The sequence below is a fragment of the Eulemur rufifrons genome, chromosome 7 (genome assembly GCF_041146395.1).
Source record: "Eulemur rufifrons isolate Redbay chromosome 7, OSU_ERuf_1, whole genome shotgun sequence".
NCBI classification, from domain to species: domain Eukaryota; kingdom Metazoa; phylum Chordata; class Mammalia; order Primates; family Lemuridae; genus Eulemur; species Eulemur rufifrons.
In genome coordinates this window covers 197,775,583-197,798,871 of record NC_090989.1, presented here as the reverse complement: position 1 = coordinate 197,798,871, position 23,289 = coordinate 197,775,583, and the positions used below count along the sequence as shown (strand labels likewise).

The following is a 23,289-nucleotide window of genomic DNA, read 5'->3' as shown; positions in this document are numbered from 1 at the left end:
CAGGGAGGGGAAAGAGGCCTCAGGGTGAGCCTTGCTTCATTTCCTCCAAAATCTGAAAGCCAGATCCTGTGAAAAACAGATTAAATTCGTTTTGGGTCTGAACAACTAGAACTGGGAGAGCTGGCGGGGGCTTAAGTGGAGAGACTTTGGCCCAACTTGGGCCGTTAGTCTGCATCAGGCACCCGGAGCCTGGTCGGTCCCGGGCACGGAAGGAATCTGGTCGTCCCGGCCTCGGTCCCGGGCACACCGGGCTCTCGTCGGGCGGGCCTCCACCGCCGCGATGGCAAATCCAGGACACCAGGCTCAAAGGCCGCGACACCGCCCTGAGCGCTGCGCGCGCACCCGGGCCTGCGCGGTTGGGGGCCAGGGGAGGGGCAGCGCCACGCAAGGCCCCGCCTCCCGCTCAAGCCCCGCCCTGCCCCTCCACAGGAAGCAAACGCGCCTCCGGGGCGGGCGCCTGCCCCTACTGGGACGCGCGGATCGTGGCGCCCTCCTTTTTTCTCCCAGTGTTGCTGGGCACTTCCGGGTCCCGCCCGCCTCCCCACCCCTAGGTGGCAGCACGGGGCGCGTCTCCCAAGGTGCTGGCTGCCCAGGTGAGGCGGTCACAGCAGTACACCTGTACTTCATACCAGGCTGCAGAGAAGAGCTTCGAGACAAAAATGATGGCATGAAAAATAAGCTACACTTGTAACACCAGGTTTTAAAAACGTGGTTTAATCAAATTTATCTCTTCCTCAGAGCTTTAAAAGAAACTGTTTTCTATTTCTATGTCTGCTTTATCAGAATTTTTTTTTTTTTATCTCTTTGGTTGCTTGAAATTTACCAATGAAACAAACGTAAGCATCAGCATAATTTTCATATTAATCATGTATTAATGTTCCCCTAGAGCTGGAAACCTGGAATTACTTTGAAAAGGAAAAATATTTTAAACTTTGGTTATCTGATCAAGCTTTTCAGTAGTTATTTCAATTTGAGTAAAACTTCGGTAAAATTTATGTTTTTACAAGTGAATTTAAAAGCCACACCATACTTTATACTAAAAGAATAAAGATTTTTATTAAGCATTGTAAGTTGCATTCAATAGCCTTCAGATACGCCACACCACAATCCATCGACAGTCAATCAAACCCAACAGCAGTTCATTCTTGCACAATCCATGAGTTAGGGCAAAACTCCCTTCAACTTACAGTAAGATCCTACTTAGCTCTTGCGGGCAGGGGTTGGGGAATTACACCTCATTTCTGATCACTAATGTGATGAAGAGCATCAGAAGTATATGAAAACGATAAGAAGTGATTCTGATTTCAAAGTACATTGTTTGGAAACATTAACAAAAACATCAAAATGATAGAAGTATACCTGCTTCTACTAAATTCTTGATGGGAAAGTTCTCAAGAACAAGCAATTTGTTTCCTGCTACAGAAGGGGGGGTGTTTTTTTTTTTTTAAAGATCAAAGGGTTTTTTTTTTCACAGAATTTCATATTTTGCTAATATGAAGGCATAAAACAGCAACAAAGAACAATAATGCATACAGCAGTGAATACACCAGGGTAATGTTGATATTTGAAACAGCTAGATAATTTTTGGGGGGGATTTAGAATAAATGCAACAGATGTCAATAATCACAAAATTTTAAGGTTAGAGCAAGATCAGTCAATGACTAAACAGAGTTAACATCTTTTATAGGACTATTACTGATTATTAGCATTTTTGTTTTGCAAATGGGCACATACTGGTAAGAATGGAAGAAAGGACAATAACATGCATAATATTAACTACACACTTTAAAAATTATGAACCATGCAGAAGTTTAGCTCAAGTAGTAGTACTAATGGTCTACGTCCGATTCAAAACCACATAGTTCATTGATCACAGATGCATGGTATTAGTCACGAAAAGTTTCAGAACACATTATGTTGATTTTGAAAGGTCATTTGCATCTTCTATGATTTCAACTTTATCTCCATTTAACTTGCTTGTAAAGTATGTATGATGTACTGTATATTTAAAATCAGCAGAACAGCAATATTACTCTATAATTTTTTTAGTTTTGATAGTTGCACTTTTTTTAACACAAAAGAACCACATCAACAGTGATGAAATTTAAGTAAGAAAGAAAAACTGTGGTTGTGCCTTATTTCTTTCATAATCATAAAAATCAAAGCCTTAAACAAAGCTTCATTGTGAAACAGTAATGCAAAATCAAATATAATGGCATACATATGGTGCCAAATGCTAAAAATTATATTTTAAGCTATATATACTTAAAGACTGCCAAAATTTGTTTTCTTTATAGTTCAAGAAACACAACTATAGGCTTTGTCATAACCAGTTTAAACTTTGTGTACTTCATTTTAAGTGCGGGAGTCAAATGCTCTTCATTTTCTTTCTCTTTTTTGTTTTATTGTAGCATTTTGACTACAACTGGTTAAAACTAAAAATGTGTTGTTTAAATCTCTGATATCAAAGAGGGATCTGAATTTCCAAAGTCCTCATTTTTCTCTTACGGAAAGGACAAAATGTACGTAACTGCAGGCTCTCTTTCTCTCCAGATATTCCTAAATCCTTACCCTTCCAGCATCCTTCACCCTCTATAAAAAATAAGTTTACTCTTCTTTATTTAAGACAGCTGCCTCCAGAGCAGCCTCTCTGTGGCAAGTGCTGTCTGTACTTAGTGCATTTAAATGAGGATTTGTATTGCACGTTTTAGAGTCATTGTTCAAGGCACTTTCGGAGTGGCTGGGGGCCCTGGCGTTGCCCGCACTCCCGTTCATCTGGGGAGCCGGCTTCTCCTCGGCCATCACTCCGTTTTCAGCCAGGGACCCGTCTGAAGACACAGCAGAGGACTTCAATTCCCCAGATTTCGACTTAAGTTCTTTGGCCACTTCTTCTGCTGAAGCAGCATAAGGAGGTCTGCCCTATTTAAAATGAAGGACAACAAACGATAAGGCGGCTTTTGATAAATATCGGGAGTGAGAGAATGCTGATTTTGTCCGAATGCTACCCCACAGATTCAAGAGCAGGAAGCACATGGTGGGGTCCTTCTGACTCTGTCTTTGCTTTGACTGAGCGTCAGGTGTGAGGAGCTTCACCTGCCTCAGTCAGTTCCCACTGTGGCCCCTCCCTCAACTTCTCTGTAGTCAATGTCCTGAAAATGAGGGAGATTTTCACTTAGGGAGCTCTGTCTAACCCTTTGTATAGTACCAAATCATTTAAAATGACAAATACCCTCAGTAAGTCCTCTCTGAAATGGAGACTATTCCTGCCCTGGCCAAACAACAGGCATCCCGCATCTGCCTGTGACGAGCAGCAGCACACACGCCCCACTTCTCCTGGGAAAGCAAAACCACCTCGGGGCAACCTCAGCAAGAAACAAATCTGCACTGAGAATCACTACATGTGTTTGTGAAATACCTCTTCTGAATGGGTCTCCCCCTTCCACTTAACAGATTTAAAAATAATTCTCTGGAAAAAAATGAAACTTGAGTGATTCAGCACATTTCCTGAAAGACAGGGCTCTCTGTGAGGACAGTGAAGACAGCTTGAAATCTTGAGTTGCTGATAACACAGACCAGTTTCTCTCCCTCAGCATATGACACTGTGTGTGGCCCTGGTGATTCTCTGCCACGGGGCTGCCCCTTGCACGGCAGGGTGTTTGACAGCACCCCAAGCCTCCACCCATTAGAAGCCAGTGGCATCTGACTTGCACCAACTTGTGGCAATCAACAATGTCTCCAAATGACCCTGGAGCACCAACTGCCAGGGCTGAGTACCACTGTCACAGACTGACTCAGTGCTAAAGGAAACCTGGATGGTTTTCACCTTCAAATGGTCATTTTTCAGATGAGAAAAGGCATCTTTCAACTCTTCATCCCAGCCTCTTTCCAACAAGAAGAGATGGTGGTGCTTTCTACCATCTCCAAGCCTCCTATGATGAAAACAGGGTATTTGCCTTGTTGGAAAACAACGCCTATTCGCTCGGCTCAGATGGAGATGGAGTGTGCCCTGTGACCTTAACTGGAGGGACAACCTCCATGAACCAGGGGGCCCCACACATTCTCCACAGTGTCTTCTCATTTTAGCTTCTAATACTAACATGCTCCTGTCATAAGTCAATGCTATTGTCATTTTCTTAGAAACTTGAGACAAATACTATAAAATATAAAAATATAGCAGGACCAAGAAGGGGGGAAAAAAATCATTCCAGAAATGAAGACTACATTAGAAGAAACAGAAGAACAAATAATATCTGGAGAAGATTAAAAGGAAAAAACATTTTTTAAAGCAGAAAGAAATGAAGATAGGGAAATGCAAATCAAAACCACAATGAGATAACACTTCACATCCACTAGGATGGCTAGAATCAAGAATACGGAAAATAACAAGTGTTGGCGAGGATATGGAGAAATTGGAACCCTCATGTACATTGCTGGTGGGAATGTAAAATGGTGTGGCCACCTTTGGAAGACAGTCTGGCAGCTTCTCAAATGGCTAAACATTGTAGTGACCATGTGACCCAGCAATTCTACTCCTAGGCATATACCCAAGAGAACTGAAAACACATATTTACACAAAAATTTGCAGGTAAGTGTTCATAACTTATCTGCCCCAAAATGGAAACAATGCAAATGTCCGTCAACAAATGAGTAGATACATTAATGTGGTCTATCCATACAATGAAACATTAGTCAGCAAGAGAAAGGAATGAGATACTGATACATGGCACAACATGTATGCTTACAAGGAATGTACAAAACAAGCAAATCCACAAGACACACAAAATAGATCAATGGTTGCCAAGGGCTAGAGGAGGGGATGGGGGAATTAGAGAGTGACTGTTAATGGGTAAAAGGTTTCTTTTTGTGGTGAAGAATATTCTGGAATTATTGGTGATAGTTTCTTGACCTTGAGAACAGACTAAAAACCACTGAATTACAAAAACCTGATTAGAAAATGATGCAAAGACCTGAAGGGACACTTTACCAAAGAAGATATACAGATGGCAAATAAGCACATGAAAAGATGTTCCACATCACAAGCCATCCGGGAAATGCAAATTAAGAAAACAATGAGGTCCCACAACACACCTATCAGGATGGCCAAAATCCAAAACACTGACAACACCAAATGCCACTGAGAATATGGAGCAAGAGGAACTCTCATTCATTGCTGTTGGGAATGCAAAATGGTAAAGCCACTTTGGAAGAAAGTGGTGGTGTTTTACAAAACTAAACACACTCTTACTACTATATAAATCCAGCAGTCATGCTCATGGGTATTTACCTAAAGCAGATGAAAACTTATGTCTACACAAAAACCTGCACATGAATGTTTACAGCAACTTTATTCATAACTGCCAAACTATAAGCAACCAAGATGTCCTTTGGTGGGTTAATGGATAAATAAACTGGTATATCCAGACAATAAAATATTATTCAGTGCTAAAAAGAAATGAGCCACGAAGCCATTAAAAGACATGGAGGAAATAATTAAGTGCTCATTATTAAGTGAAAGATGCCAATCTGAGAAGGTTACATACGACATGATTTCAACTATAGGACACTCTGGAAAAGGCAACAGTAAAAAAGATCAGTGACTGCCTGTGGTGAGAGGGGAGGGAGGGATGAACAGGTAGAGCACAGAGGAATTTTAGGGCAGTGACACTACTCTGTGTGATACTCCAGTGGTAAATAAATGTCATTATACATTTGTACAAACCCACAGAATGTACAACCCTAATGTCAACTATGGACTTTGAGTGATGATGAGGTACCAGTGTAGGTTCCTCAATTCTAACAAACCAGCCATTCTGTGTGAGGTGCTGACAGTGGAGGAAGCTGTGGGTGTTGGGGGCAGGGGTATATGAGAACTCTCTGCCTTATGCATCTGTAACTTCTGCTAGATTTTGCTGTGAACCTAAAACTGCTCTAAAAATTGGTCTCTAAAATACACAAACCACTAAATTGTACTTTAAACAGGTGAACTTCATAGAATGTGAGTCAAAAAAGGAAGAGATAAAGTGGAATCAAAAGAGCATGCTGGGCTGGGTGCAGTGGCTGATGCCTATAATCCTAGCACTCTGGGAGACCAAGGCGGCAGGACTGCTTGAGGTCAGGAGTTCAAGACCTGCCTGAGCAAGAGCGAGACCCTGTCTCTATCAAAAATAGAAAAAAATTAGCTGGGTGTAGTGGTGCACTCCTGTAGTCCCAGCTACTTGGAAGGCTGAGGCAGGAGGATTGCTTGAGCCCAGGAGTTTGAGGCTGCTGTGAGCTAGGCTGATGCCACTATACTCCAGCCAGGTCAACAGAGCAAGACTCTCTGTAACAAAAAAAAATTAAAAAAAAAAAAAAAGCATGCCAAATATTGAAGATAGTAACAAAAGAACCTGCAAGCAGAAGATGAAAACAAAGAACGAGTACAAAAATAAAAAACTATTAAATCAAGAAAACTTTCTTAAATAAGATTTGAAATCACATTTGGAGAAAGCGCCCCTTATACTGAGTACCCTGATCCAGAATAACCAGTACCAGGGCACGATCAAGTGAGGCCAGGAAACTTTTACAGAAAAATAAAAATAATTTGGGCATTTAGGCCAAAACAGCAATGAGTTCAAAGGTGAAGAAAATTAGATTATCATCAATTTTTGACAGAGAAGCTTTATTCCAGAAGTAAATAACATATTTGAGGAAAGAAAATGTGAGCCAATGCTTCCAAATAAGGAAAATTAACTGTTTTGAAATAGAATATTTTTCCCTAAGTCCTTCCTGCAGAATCTATTAAAGAAAGCATTTCAAAGACCAAAATGGACACAAAGACAGAAGGCTTAGTGGAGGGCACTTGATGTGTAGGTGTTTATAGAACCAAGACAAACGAGGTAAAAGGGAAAGTACACGAGGTCATGGCTGTCTGCCCAGATAACATAGACAATAATAGCATAGTTTTTTTTTTTTTTAGGAATGCTAGAATGGTGGGGGAGAATGGCGAGCACATATGCAAACATTTTCCTTTAACTGTTCTCAGTGAATGACACTGGTGACAGTAGTATTCATAGTTATTTTGAGTCTGCTGTGTGTACAACATGGGATAAAGTAAATGCTTAGTTATAGGATATTCTAATTTAATCAACACCTGGCTTCTTAAGAACCAAGATTCTCAAGATGGAAGAAAAGACATTTGGATATAACAGTAGAGGTTAAGTACAATTCCAGAAATCCTAAATTTGAACTGGACGATTCAGTATAAACTCATCACATTTTATTGCAGGGAGCATGTCGGTATATACGGGGTATATGTGTATACATACATGTGTGCATAGCATATATACATGCATGTGTGTGGGTATGCCTTTCCCCTCTAGTGCTGTTTATAGGAAAAACCTACATACAGTGACTCGGTACAGAAGAAAGGACATACGGATGTAAGAGAGAAAAGCTTATAAAAAGCCCTGTAGTTTTCAGTTTGAATTGGAAACATCAAAAGGAATTCAAGAGGATCTTATCTTAAAAAAAAAAGAAAGCCTGTATGGGTGTGCGTGAAGAAACAGAACTCGGACGCCTACATGCTCCCCTCGCTCTGTCCACAGAAGAGCACGAGGAATAGTGACCGAGCCTGTGGTGATAAGGATCCATTGGTGCCCGGACTGTGGTCTTCAAATGCTGTTTCCCACTAAAGAAACCAACTAAAAGAAGTGGCTGTCCCAGGTCTGTGTGGCCAGACGATGCCCAAGGTGTGGCTGGCCTATCACGCTACACCAGGCACAAAGCCACCATAGATCAGAGTCTTGGCAAAGGACAGAGCCAACTTGAAGAGGCTCCCAAACAACAGGATTTGGGCTCGAGGGAACTGACATTTGGTGAGCACCCATGTCCTAGTTGTTGTGTTTGACACTTGACAGCCACAGTGGTGTCCTCACAGACCTCTGAACACGGGCATGAGAAAACTAGCTTAGAAAGAAGACAGCATTGAAGGGAGTGAGCTGGCACAAACACTGTGCTGTCTTCTTACCTGAATTGCTGCTTGGTTTTTGTAACCTCTGCCATAGTACCTTCCACCTCTTCCAAATGTTCTAATGACTGGGGTAGAAATCACTCCTCTTGGACGCCTAAATCAATAAAAAAGGACAACAGCAAAGAGACTTAAATCTGTTACAGATTTAACATTTAAAATCATATCAAATGGATTTAAAGGTGTCTAATCTTATGCTTTATGAAGCATTGGGTTTATTAAGTATGGTCATATCACAGATTTATTACAAGGAATCCATCTCATTTTTTGGTTCATATCCAACACACTTAATTTGAAAATATAATACTTTAAAAATGCTATTTAAAAAAAATATTTTAGCCAAGTGTGGTGGTATGTGCCTATAATCTCAGATAACTTGGGAGGCTGAGGTAGGAGGATTGCTTGAGGTCACAAGTTCAAGATCAGCTTGGGCAACACAGTGAGATCCCTCAAAAAAATAAAAAATAAAAATAAAGGCACTGGGTTAATTAATTAATGTGTGGTTAATAATTTAATAATGGTTAAATAGTGCTATAAATTGGATCCTATGCAATCATTAAGAATGATGTTAAAGGAGAATGTATCTACCGATATAGAAATATTCTTACTAAACTCGTAAGTAAAAAAGCAAGTTACGGACTGTTTTCTTTCTTTATACAAAAGACATTTTTGTGGTTCAGAACTTACCCTCTTGCTGGGCCTCCAACAGAAACCACTTGCAGGGGGAAAGGCCCCCGGCCCCCGCGGCCCCGTCTGCTCCCAGCCCAGTGGCCAACCACAGTGCCAGCTATTTCTAGTTTCCCTCCCTGAGAAGGTATAGGTTGGACTCCTGCACAAAAAGATAGGAAAAGACAAAATCTTTACAATCACAGAATTAAGAATAGCAAGGAGATACAAGCAAGAAACTTTTCAGTTTTGGTTTATATTTAGCATGAAGCTGCTTTATCCTGCTTTGTAAAGACTTCTTTTTCATTATGTGGAGTATCTACGTGCACGCTTTGATTTTACACTGCTGTTAAGAAGAACCCATGACAACTGAATTACGTTACAACTACAAATGTGCAAGGTTTTTTAGATAGAAACAGATTCAATAAAGTGTTGTCACTGGGTACATATGGCATGCTTTCTATATTACCAAGATGGAAATCTGCAAACTCAGAATGTTTTTCTCTTTAGTTAAACACTTCCAGGTTATTACACCTTAACCAAACGTTATAGAAGATAAGTAAATCTAGCCTGTATGTCTTACTATATTGTTAAATTAGAATTTCCATAAGCAGTCATAAATATTCATTGTATTCACTAACTTCTATTAATTACTGTTGGCCTGCATATTCTAAGGTTTTCTGACTTAAGAAAATTCTGAAAGTGTTAACTGATAGCCAAATCTCTGATGTAAAGGAAACAAAACAAATGAACAAAAAACAGAGCCCCAATCATCTTCTCTGGCCATGGGAACAGATTATAATAAATACTCTATCATCTTGGTGTTAGCCATGGCAATAGAGCACTGTCCAATAAAAATCTACAAGCTTTATATTTTCTAATAGCCACATGAAAAAAATACAAAGAAACAGATTAAATAAGTTTTAATATTTATTTAACCCAATATATCCAAAATAATATTATTTCAACAGGTAGTCAAGATAAAAAAAATTAATGAGCTATTTTACATTCCTTTCCCTGTATTAAGTCCTTAAAATCTCGTGTGCATTTTACACTTTCTAGTCACAGTTGAAGTGTTCAATAGTGCATGTGGCCAGTGGCTACTACATTGGACAATGAAGACATGAGTTTCGGACACAGTTTTAGAATAGTTGAGAAGCAAGTTCCTCTCATTCCAGTCTAAGAAATCACTTCTCACTGCACATTATCCACAGTGAAATCTCCCCTCCTTCAGTCTGTTGTCCCGACTACAGGCCAGCTTCAGTTTCAAGGCACTGCAAGTTGCTGAAGCCAATCAAGAAGCAAAGAGGACACACGGCTGCAAGCTGCCCGAGGAACAGCCCCAGGACAGAGTGCCCTGCAGGAGGCTGGTGGGAGGACAGAGAGCAGGCAGAGGGGCATGCAGCTGCACCAGGGAAAGGCGAGGTAACTTCTGTGGCTGAGACAGAGGAGCTGATCCAACGCCACGTCTGCAAGAGTCACCTTTCCACACAGCACCCCTCTCTGGCCTCCCTAAATACCCCAAGTAACTGAGGTGGAAAAACATCGCTGATAAGAGAGAAAGGCTTGCCCATCCTCAAAGTGACTTCAAAATGTATCTGAACAATCCTGTTATGTGACTTGATGGCCAGATTTATATCTGCAGTCCCATAATGTGAGATTAGGACAAGCCACAAGTCACAGGCTTCAAATTATAGCAATATCACCAGACATTATTTCTAATGCTAAATGTTGAGACTTTTTTCTCCCTTGCAAGTCTAATACAAATTAAAAGAGAAGCAATGGGAATCTAAAGTAAACAGATTATTTATGTATCTGACATTAGGTCTTTGTTTAAAAACGTTTCTATGAAACAAACTGTGACAGACTTTTTATGCCAGGGACTCTGTGACTATTAGAATCTTCTATACAAGCATGATAATCTTTACCAAAAGATGGCTGCTTGGGAAAGAAACACCACTGAGTATTAGTCAGCAGCTCATCCTATGAACACGAGGCGATGGTCAGGTTACCAGGTGCACAGAAAGGCTCTGTTCTAGGTGGACACTCAGTGGTCTGCCCTGAAAGGAAAGACTGGCCACAGCAGAACCGCTGCAGAGACCTGAGGGCAGAGAGTCTCGGGGGCGGGGGAGCAATCAATGAGGGTCAGCTCAGGGACCCAGAAGACAGGGAATTCTGTTGGAGGAGGGGCTTGTGAAGACAGTAAAGGAAGGCAGGCGTCAGACGATGGAGCAAAGGAAGTGCTGGCAGGCAGAAGCTCTGGGAAGGGGTGGGTATAATTACCGCCCTGGGACTTGCTAGTCCTGCTGCTGTCACTGCCTGAGAAGGCTCCGCAGTGTCCCGATGCTGTCGCCACCCGGAAGGCACGGTAAGGGCCTGTCGCTACCGTTTCCCCATAGGGGCCTCCAAAGCCACAGACTCCTGTGGGACCCGGGGTAGAGAGAAACAGGGGAGAAGCGTGAGGGACAGGGCTTGGGGGCCCTGCAGGGCATTCGGGCAGAGCAGCCCCTGCCTCCTTCAGCTGCCAGGGAGGGGTCTCCTGGCCCCTCTTGTTGCCTTGCTGTCTTGGGCCCATCGTCCCCAGGGACCAGCACTGAAATGCCACCCTCCTTACAGCAGGTCATTCAATGGGGTACTGGCATCAGGGCTGAGGATGGGCCCTGGGAGATGGGTCTTGGAAGACAGCTTTCTCTAACCTGGATGGTTATTTCCCCTCACACATGAGGAAAAACTCTTAAAATGTGAGCAGAGAGTTTTTAGCTAGAATGACAGATTTCAGGATGCAGCCTCTGCATCTGCATCTACAGCTCTCTCCCCCTAATCTCCAGGATCAAGCTCACTCCTTGCGGACTTGAAGAACTGCTGCTGTGAGCCCCCGTGACTGACAATGACAGGGTCGACACAGCAGACAGGCTCGCCTAGGACGGCTGCACACTCTTCCCAGGAACGAGTCATGCCAAACCACTCACCTGCAAAGCCTCGGCCCCTGCCCTGAGACGGGGGGACAGGCCCGAAGTGCCGAGGGTACGCAGAGGCGGGGTAGAAGGGCAGGGCGGGTGGCGGCGGGAAGGGGAGCGCGTGGCTCTGCCGGGAGAAGTTGAGCCCCTCCAGCACGCTCTGGCGCATCTTCTCCACCTTGGCAGCCTGCTCAGCCTGCAAGGCAAGGACCAGCATGTGAAAGCTCGATTCAGTGTTTTAAGTGAACTGAAATGAGCATGAAAGAAATTAGATACATCAACTGCTATAAAAAAGTACAGTTGGTCCTCTTTATTCATGAGTCCTATATATGCAAATCCACCCACTTGCTAACATTTGCTTGTAACTACAAAATCAATACTCATGGCACTTTTCTGGTCACAGACTTGTACAAAATGGGGGAAGAATTTTAGATGCCGAACACACCAACCCCAGCTGAGGTCAAACAAGATCACGCCTGCCTTCTTATTTCAGCTCACCCTGAAAACAGAGCCTATTTAGTGTCAAAGTTTTTACACTTTTGTGCTTTTTCTTGGTGATTTCACTGTTTACAAACACCCCCAGCTTAGTGCTGAAGTCCTCCCCAGCATTCCCAAGTGCAGAGAAGAAAATCCATGTTGTAGAAGCTTCATTCAGGCACGAGTTATGGGCTGCTGCCTGTGAGTTCAATAATGAATTAACAATACATATTTAATAAGGTATCTTTAAACAGAAACACATAAGAAACAAGGTTATGTACTGGTTCTATGACAAAAATATGTGACCAGAGCCTTGAAGGACCCTAACCCTGTACTTCCCCTAGGAGCAATGGTTCAGTATTTGCTAATCCAGTGTTCAAGGTGAATTTCAGAACATAGCTACCGTGAATAACGAAAATCAACTGTATTATCAGGAGCCTGACTCATTATGGGCACTAAAGCAATATTTAGTTATACACACTGGGCCGGGCCCAACCCAAAAAGAGAATACTGTCACACAAGTTTCATGACAAATATGGTATAAAAGAGGACAGATTTACCCAGTGAGCTTTATTTCATTTCATCAGAGGTGCCTGCCCTGCCCCCCCAGCATACCTGACCATCACAGAGGTCGATGAGTGGGGTCTTTTCCCGGCTGGCTTTGAGGAGTTTGGATTGGAAGAGCTTCCCATCAAAATACATCCAAGGACAACAGTGTTCCCAGGGGATTGGCTGTCCACATGCATCATTTGCAAACAATGCCATGTCTACTCCACTCATGAAGAGAGCTGACAGCTGAATTCCTCGGGGGTCTAGGTTCTCAATCTTTAAATTGAAAAGAGTAACTCTATGGAATAAGAGTACTACAGTGTTTAATCCTTCCAATGTCTCAATAAAACTTTCCAGAGTTAACAGAGAATATTCCTTAACAAAAACAGCACTACTGAGTAGGCCTATAATTACCTTATATTGACCTAAAACTGGCTTTGTTTGAACAGAAATACCTTATATGTTATTTAACAAATTTAAATTTAAGAGAATGTTTTATAAACATACTGAAATATTTCTGTTGGGGTTTATAAAGTGTCAGTATACAGTGATGCTGTATTTAACGCTGACACGTGACAAACTGAGCAATGATGTGCAGTCTCCTTTGACTCCAGAGCCCCCACAATCCCCTCATGAAATAACATTTCACATTTCAGATGTGAACACATTAATGTGTTAACAGAAAGGGTGTCAAAAAGGAACACTCAATATTAAGATTTTGCATTTCTCAAGTAGTTATATTAAAAAACTACTTTGTATACATAATTACATTCTAAAATAAATTTATACTTTGTTATTTCATACGTTAATGTTTTAGATAGCAACTTATTAATAAGACTGTCAATGTTTTTGGAGAAATGGATAGCTTATAAATGAAAGAACACAACAACAGAAATACTGTATTTGAACCAAATATACTATTAGAATTTGAACAGACTTTAACTTCCCTCAGTGATGAGTGCTGGGTGCCTGCCTTCTGGACACAGAGCCCACCCTCCTAGCGTATCATGAGCAGGGTAAGAAACGCTAACATGAGTACAGTCAACTCTTGATCATCTGTATGTAAAGACCAAGTTTGTGGATTATCCAGGACAAAGTTTTAACTCTGCTCTGGTTTTTGTCTTCTCACTCTGAAAGCTTTTCAAGAATGCAGTCTTTATGGAGTTATCAATCTAAGCAATGCCTAATTGTGACAGGTAAAAGTGCTTTTCATTAAAGTGAAAAAGTCATTCTGGTGCCAAATGCTAATGAATTTATGATCATCTATTGTTTTGTGCTGTTTGTGTTAACATTCCCCATTACCAGCTAACACTGTGTTTTCCAACCTTTGTTAAATTTTAAGTCAATGCAGTTCAACTTCAAAAACCTGGAAAAGTCTGTTCACAAATTTATAAATGCTGTTTTAGCTACACCTCTGGATCCTACTGTATACCACTGGCTCCTTCTTTTCCCATGTATTTGTTGGGAAGCAAACTAAAAAATGTTCAGCAGTGGGTAGGTGGGGCTGGGGTGATGAAATGAGATGTATTTTTTTATTTATGTGCACAGTGGAGAAAGAGATGGGCAAACTGGAACAAAATGGAGAAAACGCATTTGATGTATTTAGTTCCCAGCCACCCTGAGTTCTGAGCTGCAGGAAGAAAGGAGAACTCTCAAGGCAGAAAAAGGGAGCTGCTCCTGTTGGGAAGAGGCCAAGCAGAGGTGCAGGCCTTGGAATAGACAGGACACCCATCCCCTGGCCCCTTGTTCTTTGGGAATGATGACCACGAATCCCTTGCAATCAGACGGACTCTACCATTTCCAGCCTAGGGCCTCCGTGCCCCCCTCTCTACCCTACACCAGAGAACTGTGCATCCGGGTCAAGGACTAGGGAGAGAAAATAACAGAGTTGATGCTGCTCTAAAGGTGTTTGCCTCACTATCAAAATGTCATACACAAAATGCCACGGATGCCTTCTGTGGAAGCACATGCAGCACCACCCTGCTGGTATTTCTTAGGAACGGGCTGTTGCCGATCATGGCCAGATTCAAACCACTGTGACAAATGGAACTCAAAACCACTCTCCCAGCAAATGGCTATCTGCACGCTGAGCGTAAGAAACAGCAGCAGATGCATACAACACAGAAACACCCAAGTTCGAACTGGTAATCTCCAAATTTGCTGACAGGAGGAATGGAGCAAGACTAGAGTGAGTGAGAGAGTGTGTGTGTGTGTGTGTGTGTGTGTGTAAAGTGGCCTCAATGTTAGTTGAAAGACTGTGTTTTTATGGATTTCAAAAATGATGTTTACAGTTTCAAGAATCTATTAGCAGTTTTAGTTATGACAAGTACCATTACATTAACAGAGTTTTTAAAATAAGAGCTGTATAAACAATGTGAATAAAATCTCAATTGCTGTGTAAATTTTGCTTCTTTTGAAAAATATTTTAAAACTTACATTACAATTTTTCTTTCCCTAAATGGTAATTATACAAAAAATAACATCTAGTATTTATGAGGAACTTAATAAATATGTATCAGATACTGTCCTTTTTTTTAACATGTATTTTTATATCATTTCCATGTCTCAACAACCATAAGATACAGGTGTTTCTAACAGTATCTCCATTGCACAGATGGGTTGCAGAGGGCTCAGAGCCACCGAACAGATAATTGATAGAACCCAAATCTGAACCCTTGATTGTAAAAATGGCTGAATAGTCATGTTCTAACCTCATTCTTTTATACCAGTTGAGATAAAACATTCAACATTATCCAAGGTTCCTCAACTGGAGAAACACAGAAAAAAATTCTGACTTTATTAGGAAATACAAATATGTAATTTAATCTCTGCCCAATTAGCTCATGAACCAAATTCTAGTTAAGTTACTTTCTAAATACTGGGCAACAGACTCTTACTTTAATTTGTCATATTTACCTATATGCAAAATAATTCTTACAGGTATCACAGACATGTGGCACGCCCCTAATACTGTCTTTAAAGCTCTTCATTTTCCATCTTTTATATTCTGCACTTGGCATGTGAAACTGTTAAAAGAATTTAAGGCAATTATAGGGATGTCAAGAGCAAGGGAGAAAGAAACTGGACAAATATTTTAACTGTACAAAGTTCCTTCTCCTCATCCTTTACCCGCCCTCCTCAAAACACAGGGTGAGTGCTAATTTTACCTTAATAATTACATTCATGCTGGTAACCTAGGAGAAGGACTTAAAAAATATAACAGGAAAAAAATGAGGGTCATCAATCACTGTACAGGTACTCAAGGAACCACACAGAACACGCTTAATTATTCATGGACGTGGTAGACAGAGAACACATGGATGAGATGAAATTCCTAAAAATTCGGTTTAGCTCATGGTTTCAACGTCTTTTCCCACCAAACCTCCCATCAGAAAATCTAATAGGAGTCCAAACTGTCAGCACTGGGTCTTTTCTTCCTCTTGTCCTCCTCTGATGGCAAAGCACGTAGTGGACAATAAATGGGAGAAGAGAAACAGGGTCTGGGCAATCCACAAACTGGGTAACGGGCCCTGACACAACAACAGTAACAGTCAAGAGTTGACTATATCATAAGCAGTGAAATGGTGTACTACAGAAAAGCACTGTTGTTGATTTCGATATATCAAAAAACTTTAATAGTTAAATGAAAAAGCAACTTTAAAATTTAATTTTCTATCACTGAATTTTGGAACCCTCAGCTCTGCATAGGAATTTTTGTAGCATTTAAATAATGATTATTCCTAATAATTCTCAATCTAATAGCTGAGAGGAGATCAATCTTAAAAAATAAAAAAGCAAACAACTGCCTTTCCCCCCAACAAACGCTATTCTTCCTTACAGCTCTTTCAAAATTTATACTAATCATGAAAATGAAGCACCCACAGGTGTAGGCTGTCACTAAAGGGAACTGTCGACCTCCAGACAAGCAAGACCCAGAGGAACAATGAATCAGACTGAAGTTAACTACACATAAAATGTCTTTCTGAATACATCTCTCTTTAGATGAAGAACCAGGAGAAAACCATGAGAGCACTAAGATCTCAAAAGAACCAAAATGAAAGCTTAGAGTGTGATTGTTTTTCAACAGTTATATCCTATGTGTTGATCCAAAAATGAAAAGGATATGGGATATAGGATGAACTTTGAGTAAAAGTAACTTGATGGTGAATAAGGCTTAGTGGGCATACCTGATACCTGGCGGTCTGATTTTCAGAACTGGGATGTCAATACTGATGTAATAATCTATATAAGAGAAACAGGAGTAGAGGTAGAGGGATGGCACCACACTCTAGTAAAAGTATCTCCAACCCCCTGAAGCACAGTCTGTGACGAAGACGGTGGTGATGAGACAAACCAGGTGAGGACACAGGGAAGGACCTGACTTAGCACCAGCCACACTGCCTGACGGGGACACCTGACCAAACATTGAAAACAGAAACGTAAATTCAAAAACATTAAAAATAATAATAATTTCTGTCTAACAAACAGAAAAGCTTGATCTATAAAGCAAAGAATACAATTTTAGGTGAATTCTCCTAAGTTTTGGTTTTTTTATTTGGCTTATTTCAAAGTCATCAGAAGCCTCAGGTGGGCTCCACGCAGTTGAGGAGAGTCATTCAACACCAAATTACTCAATTTAACACAGTAATTTAGGGACAACCAGAAATTTATCGAGCACCAACTGTCAAATACTGAAAATCTATAAAGTGAGCCTAAAATTCCTCTGCAGGGAAAGAATGCCTTCGTAAAGAACGCCAAAAAGAGCTAAAGGTGAAGGCAATTTTGTCAAACGAGATTAAATGATTACAAATAAAACTTTGAAAAAAGAAAACCTGATGGCAAAGAAAAAACAAAACCCTGCATATTAAAAAGAAAAAGTAGATCTACTAATTTAACTAACTTTGAAAAGTCTTCAACTTCTAAAATTTAGCGCAGAAATTAGAAAGCAATTGCAACCGTGTGAACACAGCATCTAATAAACGTGTACTGAAAAGCTACGCACACTGAAAAACAGGTGGCAACTTGGAGGAAATCAATATTGTCAAAACAATTAAAGAACAAATGGAATTACTAGAAGGCAAAAATAAAAGGAATATGATGTTAAATGCTAACTAAAAAGGGTACAGGGATGATGGTGTAAATTGTTCTTCAAGTGGTTTTTTAAAAAGGATTTTACAATACTAGTGGGGCAAAGAATATTCTGTAGAGAAAACAAGTTGTAATTAGGAACAATGAAATGAAATAAGAAAAAGAATCCTTGCTAGATGTTAGAAAATTCTTAAGATCAAGCCCTCCCAGGGTTTGAAATCCCCTCCTAAAATAAAAAAGGCAAGTTTATTTCCTGATGTGAAAAACGAGAATAAATATCCATTGGTAAACAAGGGGAAATCATTCTTGGACAAAACCGGGACTGATCGTTTCCAAACTGGGGATGGCAAATCCATAACTAGAAAGGAATATTCCTTTTGCCCTGAAGGCAATCAAGTTCACATCATATTAGTATTACCAGTTTAGTGTGCTAAAAGAATTAGTTTAAAGAATTAGCAATTCTGCCTCATAAAAGTTAATTGTGTTACACCAAATTCCAAAGCAAGACCACCCAGGACAATGAAACGAGGCTGATAAATTACCTTGAGCTCCTGTAGCTGATCAGGCTCGTAGAGTTTGGGGGACAGTGCCTGAGCCAGGAAGGCGTCTAGCTCCTGACGACGCAGGATGCGTGCTCCCGGCCACTGCACCATGTACCTGGTGAGGGGCAGAAACAGTCGGGCATGATTACTGAGTGGTCACCCATGACACGGACAGACCCAGTGGGAGGTTCTAAGTAATCGGGATGATGCGAGCTTGGAAGGCCCATAATGACTTCTTACTCAGCTTTTCTATTTTCACGTGATGACACCATTACAAATGAAAACAATCATCATCCAGACTGACAAGAATGTTTTACTTTAGAGTAATCAGAAATAGCACACCAATTTGTGCGTACTGAAAACTAGGTGGTCAGAGATTTTGGATACAACTTCACTCTTGTGATGTATTTAAGTACACTGCAAGTACCAATTTATAGGATTAATTCATCTGAACTCAAGCCAGGATGCCCAGGAGGCAGATCCTAGGTCCAAACAAGAAAGATGAAACTCCAGATGAAGAGCAGCGAGCATGATAGGGACTCTGCATAGCCCGGAAACAACTGGGGATGGAACAGGGACCACAGGGGTAGGAGGAAGGAGAGTTGAGGAACACAACTTACAGGACCATCACCAAAGCCACAGACTTCAAAATGGGTGCACCCTGGTGTGGGCAGCTGAAGAGAGGTCATTTTCCAAATCTTCAACTAGAATAAGTGTGCCTGGGAGTCACCAGGCTCCACGCCAGTTTCCTTCCTTTCTCTGTGCTAGCACTGCCCGAGCAGAAAACACCCTAGGGCACTACACAGGGCACAACCCAAGCAGTATCTGGACGGTGAAGGGCTAACCATAATGACTTAGTCATAAACCTTTCTGCAAGTCTAATGGCTTCCAATTCTTTGCATTCAACAAACTTGAAAGATGACCTAATCAAGTTGCCAGCTCATCACTAAAAATAGCTTCTGATGATATGTGATCTCTGGCAAATAACTCAAAAGGAGTTCAGAAAACTGTGACATGCTTAACGAAGCTCTTTCCATTACCATCTACTAAATTTTCTCAATGCTTAAAATCTAAATTAATAAAAACCAGGGTCAGTGTTGGTGCTGAGCCCTAACTCATTCTTGAAATACTTGATATTCATCCATGGGAACATAAACTAAGGTGGAGGTTCCATTCAGCTCACCGAGATATATTTTCAATTAAATTCCAAACTGGAAAGTAAGTTTACATGCTCTTTAGGTACAAGGCATTGGTCTAAGTATTTTATGCACATTAACTCATCTATTGTCACAGCAACTGAGGCACGAATGATTATTATCCCATTTTAAAGATGGGAAAGATGAGGCATAGAAAGCTTACATACTTTATGGTAAAATTAATGTGGCAAAAGTAGGAAGAAAATGCAATTTCAAGGTGAACAAATAGTGAATGTTAAATTTCTATGGTATTTATATTCGATCAGATATATTTAAGAGTGATGTAAAAGTTTTATTTAATTAAACTGTCAATATTTGCAAGGACAAAAATTACATACTTTATGATTGAATGCCAAAAGTCTTAAATACGATGGTCTGCCTGAGTTTTAGCCGGGGCTTGATGCAAGAAATAGCAACTATGAAAAAGCACCCCCATCACTTCTGTCTGAAAAACACTGTGGAAGAGACTGTGCTCAATATACAATTTTCTTTGCCTTAAATATTCGTGTTTTAGGTTCCTTTTGTTTTTATTTATTCAATTACTTTGTTTTAAAAAATTGTGGTAAAATCTACCTAACATAAAATTTACCATTTTAACCACTTTTCAGTGCATTAAGCGCATTCACATTGGTGTAACCATCACTATCATCCATCCACAGAACGTTCACTGTCCCAAACTGAAACTGTCGCCATTAAACAGCTCCCCAGTCCCCTCTCCCCCAGCCCCTGGCTATAGGCTCCTTTTAAAATTTTGAATCAGAAAAAGATTGTCTTGGGGACAGGTTGGTTTTCTCAGGATCTTTCCTGTTTTTCTTGGCAGCTAAGGCTCTCAGAACTCAGTTTAGCCATGATAACAAATAGCCCTGTTGGTCAGAACATCTGCTATTTCCTCCATCTGGCTTTATATAACAAAGTCAACATTTAGCTCTTCCTCCCCACAGGTCAGTCCTCTAAACATCTTCCCTGGATGCAGAGAATACGAAGTACATACACACACAGATACACAGATTAAATGCCAAAACACACAGACAGCAACAATGGCATCCCAGTTAAGAGTGGCTAATAACTTCGTCTTGGTCATCTCATTTACTCATTCTATTCTTATCTGTGCATTTTGAATGTTTTCAAATGCCTGCTAAATCTACCTATGGAATTTCCGGAAAATTTATCTCTTGATGTTTTTTTCCATGCAATGAGCAGAGTACAAAAATGTCATTTGATGTGCTAAGCAGCTATAGGACCTCGGGGGTTGTCTAACCTTCCCTGGCCTTCCTTCCCTTACCACAGAAGGCTGAGGGCTGTGCAGATTGTTCTGGAGTCCTTCTAAAGCTGGCTGAATCATCTCCTCTCACTGCCCTTTACAAGCATGGACGCTGGGGCAAGCCAGAGCTCCAACAAGAGGGACACAGGCCCTGGCCAGCACGGGCAGCTGCTGTGTCACCTGGTCTGACCAACCTCCTGGGACACACATCCAGAGCTCACACTGACTTGCTTTAGCTTCGTTTGGGAGCTTCATGCTCTCCATCCCTGTTATCTTGTTTATTAATGCTGACTTCAGTCGAGTTCTTCCAGGACTTAACTCAGTCTGCATCTTTTTGTCTGCTGTCTTATCTCTTACAAGAACATAAGCTGCTTTTGGACAAAGGAAGGCCTCATCTGTTTTGTCCACCTTGTATCCCCAACAAAGACCTGCTCTGACCTGCACGCTTGGCCTTCACCTTCACGCTGCATCAACCTCTGCTACTGTCTCCGCTACCGGGGATGCTAGAGATTAGACCGACACTGTTCTCTTGTTCATCACAATTGTCCGCATGTCTCAGTGCCCACAAAAAGGGAGCACTGCACGAGACACCAGCCTAATGAGGAATGGAGTGAATAACAGCAGGACAAGACAGTGACATGAGTCCGCGACACCGCACCACGGAGGATGAACTTAAGCTTGGAGCTGAAATGATGTGACCTTTATGCTTCACAGTGCAGCAGTGCTTATCCTTTACCACGGCCATGGGGCCCCTGTGATGTGCCCTCCCCCGGGGTCCCAGCGTGCTCCTTAGGGCAGGTATGTGGTGGACAGCCAGGTGTTCCACTAAAAGCCACGTATCATTTTAAACTTGGAAGGGAGAAATACAAATAACCTAACCAAATTCATTATAGCTAATTTGATTTTAGAACACCCACAGTCTTAATCTTAAATTTTTTATTAATATAAGGTTTTTATTGATAAAAATATGTCCTTAACCAAATTTTCCATCAGAGGAAACCAGAAAACTCTAAAAACAAAAACAAAAAACTAGTCTTTCCCATTAGCTAATCTTCAATGGAAATAAAATGAAAATTGGCACACTGTGCTCTACTTAACCTCCACTGAAGTCTTCCTAAATAAGTTATTGACCTTAAAGTTTGTTATAAATTTAAGAAATTTCAGGAAATAAAAGCACGAATAAAACTCTGTCTTCCTTTCCTAAACTTAGTCAGGTGGGAGGCAGAGGGAGTGGCGGTCAGCGGTGCTTGCCCAACAGCAGCCAGCCTAGAAGGTGAGGAAGGCCCTACAGGAACAAGGGCAATGGGGACAGCATAACAGATGGGCCCCTGCCAAGGGAGAGGTCACAAGGGTACCTGAGCCCAAGGCTCTCACTGCCAGAACCAGCAGCTACAAATGTAGAGAGGGACACTAGATTGAGCACGGGTTAATTCACCGTTTTCAATGAGAAGCAGGAACACACGGCAGCAGCTGTTGGGGTGGGCTCATAGAGGCACTGGGAGGGCAGAGGAAGCAAAGCTCCCACAGCAAGGAGCCTTTACTCTGAGAGCCTGGTTTCTAAATGCTGTCCCCTACTTGTAGGAACCGAGGCTGCTTGGAGAAATGAGGACCCTGGAACTGAGGCAGGGAGATACAAAGGAAGGCAGAACATGTGCAGAGAAGTAAAGAGGTAATCAGAAAATGACAGGGTCACTGGCAAGACCACGGAGGCCAGTTGATAAGGTGACAAGGGTAGCCATCAAAATAGATAATGGTGCAGTGGACCAAAAACTCCTGGAGAAAAAGGAAGCTCTGAGTCCATACTGATGCATACAGGTTGGCTGTCTAAGGAGGAGTGAAATGTTTACTGAATGTCCAAGCATCTCCCCATGAGATGCATACAGTTGCAAAAGGTGAGTGCAACTCCACATGGAGAAGCCACAGATGCTCTGCATCAAGGCTTCAGAGCCAGCATCCTACCTAACGGGATAAATGAGCTGTGCGGGGCGTCACCCCTGAAAGTAAAGAGATGGCCTGGAACTGGTCTCCTATCACAAAGGATGCTGCTGGGACATTAGCCAAATGGGTCCTGCGGATACGATGAACTTCAGTATCAACATGGATTGATTTTGATGGTGGTTATAAAGGAAAATGTCCTTGTCTGTTAGAAAATCACAGTAAAGTATTTGAATGAAAAATATTTTTGTATTGTACACGCAACTTTTCTCTAAGTTTGAAATTGCTTCAAAATCAAACTAAACCAATCAACTCCAAAACCTAATGAATGTCCTGTACGCATCCCAACTCAAATTAACTTCAAAACATCAACAGTGTCTACACCTACTCCTGCAACTGCTGGCTTCCAGGGCCTAGATGCAGAAACCCCAGCAGCAGGAGCACACTGGCGCCCAGACCTGGGTTTCTAGACACCCTTCTCTATGATAAGGAAGCAGCGCTGCTCCTTAGAGAGATGGCTGATGCTGGAGCACCGGAAGCATCTTATAGGGCCTGAAAGCAAGGAAGGGCTCCCAAAACAAAAAGATGGCATGTGTCAGGTGCCAACCCAAAG

At 41.5% G+C, this 23,289-nt stretch overlaps 1 protein-coding gene across 1 annotated transcript in view; it reads right to left on the bottom strand.

Moving 5' to 3' along the window:
* Window positions 1-1,011: 1,011 nt before the first annotated feature.
* The window catches only part of FAM120A (family with sequence similarity 120 member A), a 115,641-nt gene continuing 93,363 nt past the window's right edge, over window positions 1,012-23,289 (bottom strand). The window contains exons 12-18 of the mRNA XM_069476246.1: window positions 18,285-18,399; window positions 12,721-12,930; window positions 11,641-11,824; window positions 10,955-11,092; window positions 8,693-8,834; window positions 8,006-8,102; window positions 1,012-2,919 (exon numbers count right to left, since the gene is read on the bottom strand). Coding sequence (XP_069332347.1) covers window positions 2,608-2,919; window positions 8,006-8,102; window positions 8,693-8,834; window positions 10,955-11,092; window positions 11,641-11,824; window positions 12,721-12,930; window positions 18,285-18,399 — 1,198 coding nt within the window. The 3' untranslated portion in view covers window positions 1,012-2,607. The remainder of the gene's footprint in view (window positions 2,920-8,005; window positions 8,103-8,692; window positions 8,835-10,954; window positions 11,093-11,640; window positions 11,825-12,720; window positions 12,931-18,284; window positions 18,400-23,289) is intronic.